Here is a 17,193-nt window from a genome sequence, read left to right on the forward strand (position 1 = left end):
AGGAGGGAAAAAGTATATAAGTAGAACTACATTATTTTACATTGTCTTATAGGCCACTTTACTGTTGCATGTGGCACCAGTAACAAAGCCTAGTCTTCAGTCATTTGGGATTCTATGTATGAAATATTAATGTTACATTAATGCTTATTTATAATGTCCCATGTTCTAGTTCTGTTATACGGGAAATCTGCTATTAATGATCATACTTTAAAAGTAGTAATTAAATTTGTTCATTTGATTCTGGTGAATGTTGAGCTTGGAAATAAAGAAAAGTGACTGTTTTGTTCTGTTCTCTAGATTAAGAATTCTTTAAAACTAGTTAAATACAAGAACAGTGTTTCAGTGCTTACAAAATTTATTCTAAGCATGTATTTCAACTTTTTAGCTTGTCAACTCTAATCACAGAGTATGAGAAACACTTGGAAGAAATGAGACAACAGTTGCAGCTTTATCAGGTATGGATGTTCCTAATGTTTCAGACTGTATATTCTTAGTATTTTATAGTATTAATATCTAGGCCATTAGTTTTTGTCAATAAAGGAAAGTATGCCTGCGCCGTGCTTCAGAAACTTGCTGGACTGCAGTCTGCCTCAAATGAAAGAACAGAGAGCTTTCTATGGAAAGGTTGGGAGATTGTCCAAATTGCACAGATTACTGTGTGTTTGGAGAAGGACTGTTGTGAAATGAAACATGCATGTTTTATTTCTCTAGATGTTCTTATATGGTTGCAGGTATTTTCCTAGGTGACATTCAGATGAGGCAGCTGTTTCTCTCTTTCCGTACAGGTCTGACCTTGGCCATGTGGTCCAGTGCAGTCCTGCAAGTGTAGATACACCCAGCCTTTTTCATTCTTAATAATTCTTCAGATTCAAATAATTCTTTAAATGTTTATTATCATGGAGGCTGAGATAGAGGGGGACTGTCCTTATTTCAGCCACAGAAAAATGAAACTTTTGAATGCTTCATATGATCACTGAAAAGCAAAATGATATGTTTAATAATTAAAACCTGTGGCATACAGAAAGCAATTTTTACTTGTGATCTACATGCAGACGTTATACTCTGGTTTTGGTTTAATGTGCTTAATTTGTTTGATCTGTCAATCATAAAGATTCTGCAAATGCAGTCTTCAAGCTTGGCCAATTTCAGAAGGCAATAGAAACACTGTGGTTTTGTTACACTCTTTAGTTAACAAAACAGTTCATTTGACTCATGTAACTGAAGTTTCTCCTCAGTTAATTCCTGAACTCTTTTCTCAAATGCTTACTGTATAAAAGACAAGTTATCCACTGTATCCCTAAAAGAACTCGAGTTAGTGAAGAATCCATCTGTAGGAGCTGTAAGAGTTCCAAAAGGTACCTTTAATGCTCGTAATAACTTCTGAATGCTGAGGTGTAACAGGACTTAGCAGCTGTGAAATTTGAGTGGCAGCCTGTGACTTTCCTTAAAGGAAGTGACTTTCATTTACTGTATTATGCTGAATTAAATTGTCCGTCTGTTACAGTATCAGTCAGAATTAAAAGGTGAAAGAATCACCAAAGTTTCTGTCACTTAAATGAGTGCTTACTCTTGCGTATTTTTGTGTTAGGTGCAAATGAATGAGATGAGACTAAAATTTGAACAAGTCACCAAGGAAAATGAAAGGTAAATGATTGCACTGCCCTGTTACTACTGCTGTTTTTCTTGATTTCTAAACCCTAAAAAGCTCTTTTCTAGGACTTTGAAATCTTTTGAATCTACTTAAGAGTTGAAGATTTCATACTCGTGAGCTTTATGTGAGAGTCTTTAAGTGCTTAATATAGATTACAGCACCAGGTTTAGGAGATGTAACCATATCTCTAGAACAACTAGATATTCAACTATTTCAAATTGTCTGTTGTGTTTGTAGAATGTAATTTAATAGATTAAAATATGACTTAGAAGTAAATAGTACATACAGATTGAAGGTACGGTATACTTCAGTTGTTAAAAAAAATTCCTGTTGGAGAAATGCTTTGCTGAACTTGGTTCTTTGAATTTCAGGCTGCATGCAGAGTTGAAAGAGGCCCTTGAGAAGCAGCTGGAGGCTCTTCCTTTCATGCCTCTGGGAACTGATATTCCTGCAGATGAAGGCATAGTGAGAAACCTTCAAGAACAACTACAACTTACAAATCAAGTGTGTGACATGAAACATTTGTACTGTTTTATTTCTCTTGTTGTGCCTTGGCAGATTAGGGGAAGCTGGTTTATTTGTTGGTTCAGAATTCCTTTGTTCAGAGTTCCTTGAGACTATTTTGGGGTCCTCTTGACTTTCTGTAGCTGAAGAAACAAGTACTTATACTTTCAACTTAAAGACCTGAAGGAACTTCTTTCCTAGATTCATCTAAGTTTTTTTATGTTAAATTGTGCCTGTAACTTTAGCTACTTGACTTGATCTTTATATTGAATTCCTGACCAGGAAATTAGTGAAGTACTTTGTTCAATTCAAGTTTTTGTAGTAGCTTGACAATGTTTTTGATTAAAATGACATGTGATACAAGGAGGCAAGTATATGTGGGATATAGAAAATAATATTTAAATCTGAAAAGGTAAGCAAGTCTTCTTGAGCTTATTACAATGATGTATCAATCCTTTGTTGCGTATGATGAAGTTGAAGTTAAACTGACAGTTGAATTTTGGTATTTGAATATTATATATACTGTAGGCCTACAGTAAATACCTGTGAAAGTTTGAGCTATTAAAAAAAAAAAAAACCACTAGAAAACTTGCAGTTCACTTGTAGGTGGAATTTGATGAACCTGTGAGCATCTGTTTTTCTGCACCTGAATTTGGTATTTTGTCTGTATAGTTGTAATGTGTGCAGAGAAAAGTACAGAAACTGTCATTTCTTCAAAATAGAAGTTAAGATCTCTTTTTTTAGAGAATGATAGATGAAGGTAAATGTGCTATAATAGAATATTTTATACAAACCATTGTTCTCTAACTTAGGAAAGAGAACAAGCAATAGAGCTCTGGCAGACTGTATTACAGGAGCATGATCGACTCCAGCGGCAGTACCAGGAACGCATGACTGAAACGCAGATTCACGTGGCTGAAAGGCAAAAGCAGAAAGTAATTTTCATTTACGTTTTTGTTAATTTTGGAATGTCTTTCTATGCTGTAGAGATTCTGGGTTTGTGTGTAGTCAATCGGAAGTAGGGGGGTTCTACCAGTACTGTTAATTATTTTCCATAATAGTCATCTAAAGTTGAGTGGTCAGATGTGGTCACTGATTCATCAGCTAAATACAGTTACAATTGGAAGAGTTCTTTATTCCAAATATATGGGCAGGAACTTGGGGAATGCACTGAGTCTGAGTCTTGGTGCGTGTATATGTACCCAAGATACGCATGTGCATATAAATAATCATGTGTTTGAATTGCATGGTTGGAAATCTTCAGTAGAGCTCAACATCTGAAAAAGCTGCTAAAGATTTCCAAGTTGTGAGGTGGAAGTCTTCCATGTTTTCTCCTGTTTTTGAATGCTGAATTTTGTCTGTAACATCACAGTGGTATAGTGGGAAAAGTAGTCTCTGTTTCCTGTTGTCATTCAGTAAAGAAGTGTGTGAAACAAATGAAAACTCAAGTTCACCAGTATTCTTCTAATGCTAGCTTGTGTTTAGCAGTCTTTCTGGGGAAGACCTGTCAGGAAGTCTTAGTTCAGAAAAGCTGTTGTGCTCTGATGAGCTATATAAAGATGGTGTGAAAATTGTGCTGTATAAAGATAGTGTGAAGAAGTAATAGAAACTTCATGCCTGTATGTACCTCGCTGCAGATATTTCTAGGTCTGTAAAGAGATGTTACAAATTTTTTTTAACATTTCCTTTCCATTTTCAAGGACCCTATACTTGTGGGCACAATTACAGCTTACCTACATAACAGAAATTTTTTTTTTACTGATTTTTGTTCTTTTGTGGTATTAAGTCCACCTCACCAATATGTTCTTTTCCAAGAAACAGGAAAAATATCTGTACAGCTATTGTACGCTTTCAAGTTTCATAATTATTTCAAGTAATAGTTATGAGGACTCTTATCTACATGTAGTTCCATCTTTTTGCTCCTGTTCTTTTTATTAGATTATGTCTTGTGTTGCATTGTCAGTTATTGGTAATATACACATGGTAGAACATACAGAGTTATTGGTAGCTGTTGGAGGGTTTAGGGCTCTCAGATTCCACTTTTCATTGGTAACTAAATTCGTGGTGGAATATAATGCCATTGTAACAAGAATGAGGTTGAGCTGCCTTTTATTCTTAAACGCCACTGGTCTCCCACAGAAAATGGCTTTTCAGTTAAATAAACTTTTCTATTTTAGGTTTTGCTTTTAATGGAGGAGCAGAACATAGCTGTCAGAGGTAAATAGAAATAGGTAAGATCAACTAGAATTAGAATTGACAGAAAGCAAAGATGAGAGAGGATACCGTTGTAAGGATTGGACATAGTAAATAAGGGAGTTGTTGGAATATGTTTTGAGCATATACTTGGCCTTGAGACTGTTAAATAAATGCAGCACAATTAGTAGATACTCCAGCTCAGGGGCTTGAGTGTTCTGTATGCTCTGAAGACACTTGGCATGCTGCAGATAATATTTTTTTTTTCTTTGTTATGCTGTTTTTCCTAGGATGACAGAGTTCATTTTCAGGGACTCAAGAGTTTAATTGAACAGGTTTTTTTGTATGGACACAAGACATCCTATATGGCAAAAAGCAAATTAAACTTATCCATACAGGCCTTTTTTAATTAAGGGGTACATGTCTGCTACTGTTCTTGGCAAAAATGCTTCTGGTAGCATCATAGTCTGTGTGGCTCTTTAAAGGCACTACTTGTGTATGTGTTCATATTTTGACAGTAAGCGTGTATGAGTTTTGGAAGGAGGCAATTTGTAACTGAGTGAAATTCAGATACATTTTTCAGTAGTAAATCTAATTTTCCAGATTACTAGGTCAGCAGCTAAAAGCAATCTAAATAAAATCTACGAAGGCATATTGAATTTCCTGCAACATGTATGAATTTTTTTGAAAATGTTTTCTGTTGACTATGAAACTCTCTAATTATACACTCTTTATGATAATGATGATTACAAGAAGCTCTGAATTCTCTTTTTAGGATCAACTGACTGGCTTTCAACAGTTGACTCGGCAACTGCATATAGCCAATGAGAAAATAGAGTTGGTAAGTAAAACCTTGTGAACAGTGACCTAGTAAATTATTTTTTCACTACCAGAGCCTCAAAGTATAAAAGAAAAGCAAAAAGTCCTTCATATATACCTGGTTGAAAAAGAAATTGTGCCACTCAGATTTGCAAACTTCTCTAGGGATAGTAAAACATCAGGTAATAATGGCTTTTTTCCTGAATTCCAGACAGCAGGTTAGGGTGGTTGAGAGGGTAGCTCTTAATACTATGCAACCTCTTTCTTCAGGAACTCAGTGGTAAACTTAAACTCAGAATTGTAGTATGTGGTGAGTGTACTTAAGTCACACGTTCAAAACCATGTTCACAAAGCAGAAAATCACAGAACCATAGAATGGTTTGGGTTGAAAGGGACCTTAAAGATCATCTAGTTCCAACCTACCTGCCATGGGCAGGAACACCTCCCACTAGACCAGGTTGCTCCAAGCCCCATCCAACCTGGCCTTGAACACTTCCGGGGATGGGGCATCCAGAGCCTCTCTAGGCAACCTGTCCCAGTGCCTCACCACCCTCACAGTGAAGAATATCTTCCTAATATCTAATCTAAATCTACCCTCTTTCAGTTCAAAACTGTTACCCCTCATCCTATCACTACACTCCCTGTTACAGAGTCCCTCCCCATCTTTCCTGTAGGCCCCCTGTAAGTACTGGAAGGCTGCTGTAAGGTCTCCCTGGAGCCTTCTCTTCTCCAGGCTAAACAACCCCAACTCTCTCGGCCTTTCCTCATAGGAGAGGTGCTCCAGCCCCCTGATCATTTTTGTGGCCCTCCCCTGGACCTGCTTGAGCAGCTCCATGCCCTCCTTATGTTGGGGGCCCCAGAGCTGAACACACTACTCCAGGTGGGGTCTCACAAGAGCCGAGTGGGGGGGGACAGTCATGTCCCTTGACCTGCTGGTCACACTTCTTTTGATGATGACCTCTTATATAGGCTAGCTCTGCCACATGTTTATCGATTCCTAGTTTGGCTCTGCTGGCTTCAGTGTCTTCGTCACTGACCTTTTCAGGGATTTTTCTGAGCTCTAATCATCTCCTAGTGCTTCATCCATATCCATAGATTTTGAGACTTTTTAGTCTCTAAGCTTTAGCCTAGAACTTCCAGGATTGACAAACAATTTTAATATCTTAGAAAAATCAAGGTGAAAAACTTGAAGTTTCTGGCTGAGCAGCTTCATCTCTGAAAGATGTGATTCCTGTGTGATTTTTTTTTTTTTTTATTAACGTTTGTCTCAGATACTGGCAGTGCAAAAAGACTCCTAACCTACTAGAGGCTGTCTACTCTCTTCTGTCTTTGTCACTGGAACCTTTTTTCCTCACATCTGACCTCTTGTTAAAATATAAGCCTGTTTATTTGGAAATATTGTAGGTATGAAGGAAAGTTTACTACATTCTTTGTCGTGATGCCTCTGTTATTGAAAATTTTTATATTGCCATCTTTTCCCTTTCCCTGCTTTTTTTATTCTGTTCTAAGCAAGTCAAGTCTTTAAATGTCCTTTGACAATGTTTTTAAGATGCCTAATCATTCTTCTTGCTCACCTTTAAATTCTTTCTAATTGTGCCATCTTTCTTGAACTGTGGTGCTGGAAACAGTATAATGCTCCAATCGAGTCCTTACCAATGTTGAGTAGTATATTGCAGATTACTACAGAATTGTATCTTGTGAGCAGTTGTCCTGTTTACAAGCTGTTTTGTCAGTATTAATAAAAGCGGAATAATGCTCTGAGAGGAACTTTTGCCTTGCATAGTCAGTGATGGTCTCAAAATTAACTACTCTCTAAAGATAGATACTTTAGAGTTACTGGGGGGGTTGCTGTCTGAAAACAATCTCAAGTAAATACAATTATGAGCTTTTAAAGCAGTTTTGCTGAGGATTTGGAAGTTACAGACTGTTTGATCTGCTGTTACGAGCAAATTGGTAGTAGGTACCTCACAAAACAGAATCACTGAATGCTTAAAGTCATAAAATTGGAAAGGGATGATGTGGAGAGGAGAGAGTGAAATATGTGAACTCTTTGAAAGAGATGAAACAGATGATAAGATGAAGGTAATCCATTTGTCTGCGTTATGCAGAAAACATTAGGAAAGATATGTTACCAAAGACACAAATATGTCATGGTATAAAGAAGCATGGCCTTTCTTGAACTAATAAACTGAAAAATAGGAAGTGAAGAGACAGAGTAATTAGTCAGCTTTTTAATTGTGGTAAAACAGCTGTGTTTCCTAGATGTGCTCAGGTTAGAGTTGTTCAGCATATTTATGAATGTTCTGGAAATTCGATTCAGTATGAAGGCAACAGTGTTCACTACTGATGTTAAAGTATTTGGGGTAGTGAAAACTGAAGTAAACTGCAGAAATTTGCAGAAAAATCTCATGATACCGAGCATCTGAGTGAATTTTGTCTGACACTTCTTTGCTATTAATAAAAGCAAAATAATGCATGGAGGCAAGAGGGAGCTTTCACTTTGGGTACTCTGTGATGGTCTTGAAATTAACTGTTACCACTTTGAATAGGTATTTTAGAAGTAGGAAGTGATTGAAAACAATTCTTAGCAACAGTCAAAAAAGCAAGAATGTCAGCAATTATTAGGAGTCAGGGAAAGGGAATATACTGTGCTTAAGTCCATAGTACAGTAGCATCTTGAATGCTTGCCTGCAGCTGTGGTCATCTCTAATATCTCAATGATATGTATATGTAAGATCTAGAAAAGGCTAGTAGAGTAACAAAAATATGAAATGATTCTCAAGTGAGAAGACAATCGAAGGAGAATGACACCTCCAGCACTATGGCTGGCATAGAAAAAATGAAGGAGGAGCATTTGCTCATTTTTTCTCTGTCTCTAAACCAAAGGAATTCTTTCCAGCAATATGAGGTCTACTGTGGTACTTATTGTCACAAGGTATTCTAGACACCTAAACTAGATGGGAATACAGATGGTCAGTCTGAGTTACTACAATTCCTCATCTCAGGAAGTTCTTGCACTACCAAAATATGGGGAAAGAAGGGTAGGATTAGGTAACATCACTCTGTATTTGCTTTTCTGAAATACTCTACCTAAACCTTGGCGCTTGGAGACCGGCAACAGTGTTAAACAGACCTTATTGGCTATTTTTATGCTTACTATATTCTGTAGAAATGCCCTGTGACAAACCTGAATGTATAACATGTCAATACAGTAAGAAACACGTTACAAATACCTCCTTATTTTGCAGAGCAATCAACAGTTTCTGAAAACTGTAGCAGAACAGAATGTGGAACTAGAGCAGCTACGAAAACAACTGAGGTATAAACCAGGCAATTTAAGAAATAATTTAATATCTTTTCTATAGCTTTTTGTAACCTGTTGCTCTATCATGGGCCTTGTTTGTACTGCAAACTGACTTGATAGTGATAGTTACAACGGTTTCAGTTAATGCCTCTGAAGTTTGTTAGAAATGTGTGCATCATTAGCATTAGGGTAGCATATTTCCAGTTATTGTTTGGTTCAGCTGTTTCCTGAAACATTTAACATTTGACCTTTGATTTAAAAGGAACAATGTATCAGTATCACAGCAAAATTGACTCTGAAGATAGGTTTTCATTAGAATACAGTTTGCTCAAAATCCAGTTACAGAATTACTCAATGCAGTTCTGAAATTTGAATGTTCAAAGTAGCTTCGAGTTCTAATGTTGTTAATAAAATTTCTATTCACTGTTTCTCAATAAAGAGCTCTAAACCATAGGCTCTTTGAAAGAGGTAAGAGAAGTGTTAATTATATTCCTGAAGTATATCACGGAAAATGAGAGGGATATCTGTGACACAATTTCATGATTATTTGTATTTACAGCCAAAGTCTGTTCAATGCCAGTTGACTGTAACTGTTAACTCTTTTAATTAATGATGGCTGAGATCAAAATAATATTTAATTTCAGTAAATGGTAGATTTGTGGACTGACAATAAAAAGGAAATGGATTAATTATCAACCAGTGATATTTTTTGTATAGCATTACCTAAGGCTTTAAATAAGCTTTTTAAAATAAACTTTTAAGTTTATAAGTTTAAAATTTTTAATGTACTTAAATTTTTGTTTAATTATGAATTTTTCCTTTGATTTTAGTTACTGTAATTTCCTTTGATACTGTGATTAAAATATTTAATATGGTTGGACTGCTGTGATGTTTCAGTTAGTTTCATTGTTTGATTTTAAAGAACGTCACCCCAAAAATGGTAAAAATTTCCATTTTTATGTAAACAGTTACAGATGGCTCTGTGTGTGTGTGTATGCACACGTGTTCATGTGCTCAATTTTGCATGCAGCTTTTGCAGGTAAAGCTGGTATTTAGACACCTAGGTTGGCTGAATGCATGCTGATACTGGTTTTATCCCTCCAAGAAAGAACAGCTGCATCAGATGTTCCCTCTCCTCTCTTCCAAACCCATACAAAATATTACACGAAGAGCAATTGGTATCTGTTGTAATGCCAAGTGCTTATCACTGTAAACATCGGGTGTTATACAAATTTCAGCGTCTATTTAATAAGTCTAGTTGTACTATTTGTAGATATTAAAGTTACTGTGTCACAATACTCAGAGTAAAAGATAGAGGTTTAGAGTGAATGGACAGATTCATCAGTGTTGGAATATTAGTCACTGTTGACTATTTATTAATCAATTTTAAAATAGGTCTTTTTTTTTTCAGGATTGGTTGTATGCAAACTTTCCGTTAGAGCAATAAAAATTAGTATTGCGCTTTCACCACCCCCTGCTTGGTACCTTATGGTTTACTTACTAGAAGAATTTTATTTGTTTTAAACAATGTTTATTTTTCCATTTCCTTTGTAAAATAAATCTAGGACCAGAACCTGCTTAGAAATGCCAAGTTACCTCAATCACTGAAGATGTGTTTTTGAGGGGAACTTGTTAGCACTTCACTTTTATTAGCCAAGATTTCTCCATGGAAAAACTATTCTCAATAGTAGTGTGTTTTGGAGAGGGAAAATGTTGTGACAAGCAATCAAAGATTAAGGTCGTATTTAGGGTATTTGCTAAAATAAAGTATTTCTAAACTCAGTCATCACTTGCACTTTGCTTGTGCATGCTACTATTTAATTCTTAAAAGGGAAAGAACAACATTTTCATATCCCTACTTTTTTGGAATTTCTTTCCTTGCAGAGGGTATTGGTGCTGAATCTTACCATTTTGGTATCTCATTCATCTATAAATCTTTAGTCTTGCATTGACATGTTTATGTTGACTTGTAATAAGTGGATATGAAAGCAATTGGCATTAACTGACCAATTTTAGACATTCAACAAAAGCTATCAACATTCAGTTTATTACTGCATTTCTAATACTCAGTGGTTTTGATTAAAAAAAAAAAAAAAAACAAAAAAAAAAACAACAAACCAAAAAAAAACCAAAAAAACCAACAACCTTAAAATCACTTATGTTGTGGTTGAACAGCCAGTTGAGTATTTTTGTTGAAATTACAGATTATGTGATTTCCTTTGGTCTCACCTTTATTTCATTTTTTTTTAAAGGAAACTCCTTTTTAGGCTTGATCCTTGGAGCTATCTGAAATTCTTTAATGATACCACTTTGATCAAATAATTTAGAATATGGCATGACAACCAAAATGGCCAAACTCTTTGATTCATAGCCATGCATACACAGAAGGATCTGTCTAACTGTCTATATGGCAATGAGCGTGGATAGTAGAAGGGAAGTGCATGTTTTCTGCTTAAGTGACTGCTTCAGGAAGAAGGTATATTAAAAGGTAGATGTCCCTGGGATGGACTGAAAGCTAGTGGATCATCTTACTCTGAAATTTTACTCACATGTGCCCAAATATACATGCATATTTTTGATTAGTTGCTGTTTTATAAGTAGTGAAATTGTGAGTGAATTTAGACTTCCATCTAAGTATCCACAGGGCTAGAGTAGTCATCTTCCTTATTTCAGAACACTAGATTTCTGATTTAATATGTATCTAGCTGGGCAAGACTGCTCAACACATGTGGCTTAAGTCAATCAAAGCAGTTAACTGCATGCTATTAATTAATAAATGGACAATCAGTAGCCTATACATTAATGATCAATATTAATAATAACAGGTAAACCATGATACTAGGCATTTCCAATATAGGAATAAACAAACACAAATCTATAAACAGCCTTGTGTAATTGATCCCGTGAAGTACTGACTGATCTCACACACTCTTTCTTGCTTGCTCTTACATAGGTACGCACATTCTCTCCCACAGGAAGCATGGAATTAAAGTGTGGGCATGTGTGCACAGATACTCCCTTTTTGAGACTTACATGTTCCCTGTGCACGCCCCTCCTGCTGAAGGTGTGGGTGCTCCAGCTTTATGTGTACTTGCGCTGCTTCCTGAAGTCTGCTAATTGTGCCCTGCTGAGACAGCACCCCAGGAGTTCCCATGCACACACCTGATAATGTTGGTCCCCATTTATTTCACCCTGGGCTGTCAGTCTGCCTGCTGGTTGCAGGCTACTCCTGGAGTCTGGTGGGGTGGCTGCTCTCAGACTTGGGAAAAGGTGGCAATGCCCATGAAGTGACTCCTGGCAGGGTCAAACACAGCTTCACTGCTGGGCTGTCACTCTAAGGTCTGTCACCCACAACCACAAGTTTTCATGTTTCCTTTCAAGCTGTCATCTTCTCAGAAGTCTCTTTGTAACTGTTTAATCTGCCTGGCAGTGATCTCGAGCAACCTCTGTCATTGTTACTCTCCCCATGGCGTTCTCAGTTTTGGGCAAAGAGGGTCTCGGAGGAATTTTGCGTCTCTAATTACAAGCACTGATTACACTCATTTTCCTCTCGGATCACCTAAAAGTTCTTGCAACCCTAAAAACAGTACTATGTTTTACTCAGAAAGCTAATGACAGCAGTTCTATATAGCTCTAAAGTAAGTGTTGCAGTGATTCTCAAAGGAGTCTGGAATGTTTTCACCAGTTGTTTCTCTTACATGAAGTTACATAGATGTAGTTTGCATGGATTTATAGCATATATTGCAGACAATTCTAATCCTTTTGGATGTTTTTAATAGATTTACATTGATTTATGGTGATAGAGTAACAAGTTTGGGGAGGAAAAGTAGATTTTAAAAATAAACAACTTGCGTATAAGAGAACTTAGGTTTTATTTAGGTTTGTATGGCCTAGATTGAGTGTCATTTTGGAGCTTTTGATATTGCTAAGCTTATATGTGTTGATAAATTTTAAGTATTTTAAGATTAATACATAGCAAAGTATACAATCTGACACATGTAGCTGTAAAACACTTCAAATATGCTCCTGACATATTGTCATCATATATTTCTAGTATGTATGCCTAAAGGAAGACTGCTAGATTAAGTTTTGGTAAGTCATCTGGGAAAATGAAGACAAAATTAAGAGTTCTGCTGGAAATTATTCTCAGGTTGATAATTGCTTTTATTCTTTAGATCAGAAGCTGACCTTACCCAAAATAAAAAATTGACATTTGGGCAAAAACTCCCTAAGAAGTGTTTGAGAACTGAGTCATTGCCTCTCATCAATGTGAACATAAACTCAGTATAAAATGTACAATTGCACTGTACTATTTGCGTACTATTTACGTACTATTACGCTAGCTTTTAAGGGTCATAAGCTGCCATGCATAGAGACAATGTAATATTTAACGTATTTCTGTAGAGAATTGAGGACTGAACAGACATCGCATATTTATATGCTAGAATTTTTATTAAAACATCTATTAGTGCTTTAGTGTTTCAAAGCTCTCTTGCATACAGTTAATCATTTAGTTCACTGTATTATTGTTCTCTTGAATTAACTACAAGCAGCCGTCTCTGGAGTAGGGCTGCTTAACAGTCAGTGATCAAATGGTCTTCTCTGGTGACGTGAACTGTTGAGTTTAGCTGCAGGTATTAAAAATGTTTTAATCTATATGCTAATGAGATATTTTTAAAGATCTGTGGATAAAACATACTAGCTAAGAAACTTGGCATTGCTAGGGCATGTATCTACATTTCAGAATCTTAAAGCTTTTAAACAGAGAAAACTTGCCAAGATTATGTTAAGGGTATATTGCACAGTGAAGAATAAAAGCTGTATCTTTAGAATCAATTTGTAGACACACACCTCTGAATTTGATCTGAATCTAGTAATTAAAATGCATTTTTAATACTTAAGCTGTTCTGAGTTTTATGTCCTCCTTATTTTTTTCTTATTTTTCCCTTCTTATGCTGGGGTTTGAGTTTTTGTTCTATTTTACAGCACTTTTTAAATATTTTGGGGGAAGCAACTTAATGTCCTCATAAATTTAACAGTACTTTTTGTTGGAGAAAGGTGCATGATTCAGATGGAGTAAGATCAAAGTTTTGGACCTGCAATAAGGACCATGTGTCTGAGAATAATGTCTTTATCTTTGGGTTTGCTTTTTAAAGAAATTATAACAAAATTAGCTTTTCTGATTAATTAAGCTGAAATTAAGTATTTGCTATAGACTTGTTAGGATTATGCTTAATTTGCTTAAGACATTCATATAAGTATAATATGCTTTTGTCTTTTATGCCATTAAATCAAAATTATTATTTCTATAAGGAATTTTTGCTCGAAGTTGATTCTTAAAAGTATTAAATATTTTCTAGCTTCTTTCATGACTGTTAGTGCTCCAGATTGCATTAGCTTATCTAATATGTTTGCTCTTTCTTAACTGTATCATACATTCAATTATTGGTCTTTAAATTTAGCCTAATATGCAGCCTGAATAATTGGGTTACACCCCAGGTGAAGGACTCTCTGTGTCTTTCTGTTCCCAAGTCAGAGGAGTAGGAGGGTTGCTTATTTCAGTAAGCTTTTCTACTGAGGAGGAAGTCTGATTTGTTAACTAGTCCATTTTTTTTTCCTTTTCTGTTTCAGCTCATAAAACCTACCCAGATTACAAAGCACATCAGTTAAATTCTTCAGAAGTGGTTAATGATTTTTTTTTTTTAATTCCTAGTCAAATTGCTTTAAAAAGTGGTATCTAATTCTAAAAAAGATTTCTCCATTAAGTATCTGTGGTCAGTTATATTTAAGTTATTGAATCACTTAATTTTTTGATTGCCTAGTCCTCCCAAATATTTAATCAACACATACACCTTCCTGTTAAGCTATCCTTAAGAATTCATTTCCACAGGACAGTTGTTTAATGAATTTGGTATTCCTTTCTCACTGTGCCACATAGTAAGAAGGAGAAAAAGCGGGAAACCTTTTCTGCCTTGTAGGAACAGTATTATGAAATCTGACTGCCCTTCACAGCTACTTCAACAATGTTGTAATGGAGCTGGTTTCTTCCCCTATAATAATTGAAATGTAATTCATAGACTGTTTTCTTTGTACAGGCAAGCCAAAATAGATGGGCAGACAGCAAATGCTAAGGTTGATGAAATGACCAGATTGACAGAGAAGCTTCAAGGCCAGTTGGAGAGAAAGGTATGCTAGAGAAAGGAATCATTTTCTGTTACAACTGAATGGCTAGTCAGTTATCTGAATGCTGAGGTTAAATTAATCACAAGTTGTTCTCTAACTTGGTTTATGTTAGCGTGTCTTTATTTTATTCAGGGAGGATCAGATGATGGCTGGATAATACATATATTCTTTCTAGGAAGAAGATGTGATATCTGCCCAGCAAAGAGAAACAGCATCTGACAAACGCTTGCAGCAAATGCAGTCTAGTATAAAACAATTAGAAACAAGGTAAAGAGATCTCATTGATTTTAATAGCAGGACACATGCAAGTGACATAAAATACTATGGTTTTTTCAGCCTCTGGGTTTTGTGTTTCTGAGCAATTCTGTTTCTTCAGAATACAGATACCTTACACCTGGCTGCGCTATATCTTATTTGTTCTATTCTGCAACCTTTCAGAACAGCTTCTGATTTCAATGTATTTAAAATGATAAAACAGACCACCTGATTTTATTGACTGTAGAAAAAATGGAGAAAAAATGGACTGGAGAAAAAATGAAGCATATATTTTTCATTCTAGTGCATAAATTCTAGTTACTCAACTCTTGTTAGCTTCAGGTGGAGTTCTAAAGAAGAACATTCACACTGAAATTTGAAAATGTTTATGTAAACTAGCTGGTTTTGAGGTGAATACAGATTTTTCCTTCCATGTTAAATAAGATTTGGTTTCAGGTCTTAGTTCAGCAATCTTTATACAAAAAAGATCATTTAATAAAGTTGTTAAAGCGCACTTCTTAAGTATAAATGCTAGTTACAAAAGTAGTTTGAATACCTGCGAAGGAGTAGAACTTTAATTCCAGCACTATCTATTGGAAGATCTAAGACTAAATCAGGTTCTTTTGTGTGGATTTTTTCTGCCCCGCCTTCGCTTTCCAAGGATATGACACGTAGCTGAGCACAGTGATTTTGATTCAAGTATCACAAACAGTTGTTGAATTATTAACATTGGTCAAATGACCTGGTAACTAAGAAGAATTTGTAAATTTCTTATTGAAATAATTGTGTGATGGTTTATCTTCCCTTCTTGGTCACGGCCTTCTGAGCATGATTAGCAGACTCTGAAGTAACTCTAGAAACAAAATAATTACTAGGGAACCAACCTTGTGACCATGTGGTCAAGTACTGCCTTGAAGAGTTGCACAGACTTGTGTGGCTACCTCTACTTGATGAATTTCACTGGCCTAAGCATTGTGGAGGCTCTTAAGTTTATTTTAGAATGTCTTAAGGAATTAGCTAGTTTTATTATTTTCTTCAGGTTTTTGTAGAACAAAAATTGTGCTTTGGCTCTACAGAAATAGAGTGGTTGTCTGTCTTTGTATGTTTTGTTACAAACATGTTAGAAAAATAAAAATGCATGGCTGCTCGAAAAGGCAGCCCAAGTGTTGCCAAAGTGCTCGCTATGGATATTTGGAACCGTGCACTTTATTGAACCAGCAGCACTTGTGGAACTTTCTGAGGCTTTTTTGAGGATACCTCTGAGGCTATCTTGCCCTTTCTCATTCCTACCAATACTGACAATCATAATTAAACAATAAGAATTTCTGAGCTGTTGTAAAATTGCCAGTGGTTTTCTTGTTCTAATGGTATAGCTGCAACTTCATTGCCCACATCCAATTATTCCATTTCCTCCTCAGAGGGAAACTATTCCTTCTGGGGCTGTTCTATTCTGTTTTAATATAGAACATTTTCAGTGATGTATCCCAGGATAGCAACATTCTTGTAAGGATCTTGTGAGATCAGATATGTGAGTTAACTCCTTTAATTCTGTTTCTTTCTAGGACTTGATGAATATTAAAGTCAAAGACTCTGTCCAAAAACAAGCAGAAAACCAGGAGTGCAGTTTTGGCAACTTGTGTATAAATACTTCATTAGTTTAGTTTGAAAGAATTAGAGTATTAATTAAGCATCTTACTGTTAAATGAGTAAAATTACTACTATCTTGTAGATTACGTGTTACTGTCGAAGATGCTGAACAGCTGAGAACAGAAAGAACAGCCCTGGAGAAACAAATTGGAGAGCTTCAGACAAAGTATGCTAATCTAGAAGGGGAGAAATGTGAAGCTGTTGCAAAACTCCAAGATTGCATACAGCTCTTAGAAGAAGCTAACCTACAGAAAAGTCAGGTAAGGCAGTGGATGAAGATATTTCTTAGATACTAGAATACTTTCATCACTTACAGTTGTGAAGTGCCTGATTATATATTCTTACAGCCATACATGCATACACAACCAAGCTTCTTTTATGTCTGTTGTATTAAAATTAGTAATGCATAAGATAGCAAACTGTGAATGACCATACATTACTTAGACTTGTCATACAGTTTAAATTTCAAAGAATATGTTCGGTGCCTGGATAAAGGTGATCTAAGTGATAATACTGTACGTGAACTTGAATTTTCAAAATTCAAGTATTGTTATCTAATACTTATAAACAAATTGGGCTATCAGAATAAAAAGGAAGGTCCCGTTATGAATTTATAATTTATTAATGAAAGAAAAGC

At 35.7% G+C, this 17,193-nt stretch overlaps 1 protein-coding gene across 3 annotated transcripts in view; it reads left to right on the plus strand.

The window, feature by feature from the left end:
* The window catches only part of SCLT1 (sodium channel and clathrin linker 1), a 46,535-nt gene that overhangs the window by 4,564 nt on the left and 24,778 nt on the right, over window positions 1–17,193 (plus strand). For all 3 annotated transcript variants that reach the window (XM_075036615.1, XM_075036632.1, XM_075036624.1), the window contains exons 5-13: window positions 386–455; window positions 1,589–1,644; window positions 2,023–2,155; window positions 2,968–3,090; window positions 5,124–5,189; window positions 8,416–8,486; window positions 14,567–14,657; window positions 14,830–14,921; window positions 16,639–16,816. In XM_075036615.1, coding sequence (XP_074892716.1) covers window positions 386–455; window positions 1,589–1,644; window positions 2,023–2,155; window positions 2,968–3,090; window positions 5,124–5,189; window positions 8,416–8,486; window positions 14,567–14,657; window positions 14,830–14,921; window positions 16,639–16,816 — 880 coding nt within the window. The remainder of the gene's footprint in view (window positions 1–385; window positions 456–1,588; window positions 1,645–2,022; window positions 2,156–2,967; window positions 3,091–5,123; window positions 5,190–8,415; window positions 8,487–14,566; window positions 14,658–14,829; window positions 14,922–16,638; window positions 16,817–17,193) is intronic.

This window comes from Buteo buteo, chromosome 1, assembly GCF_964188355.1.
Source record: "Buteo buteo chromosome 1, bButBut1.hap1.1, whole genome shotgun sequence".
In the NCBI taxonomy this organism is placed as follows: domain Eukaryota; kingdom Metazoa; phylum Chordata; class Aves; order Accipitriformes; family Accipitridae; genus Buteo; species Buteo buteo.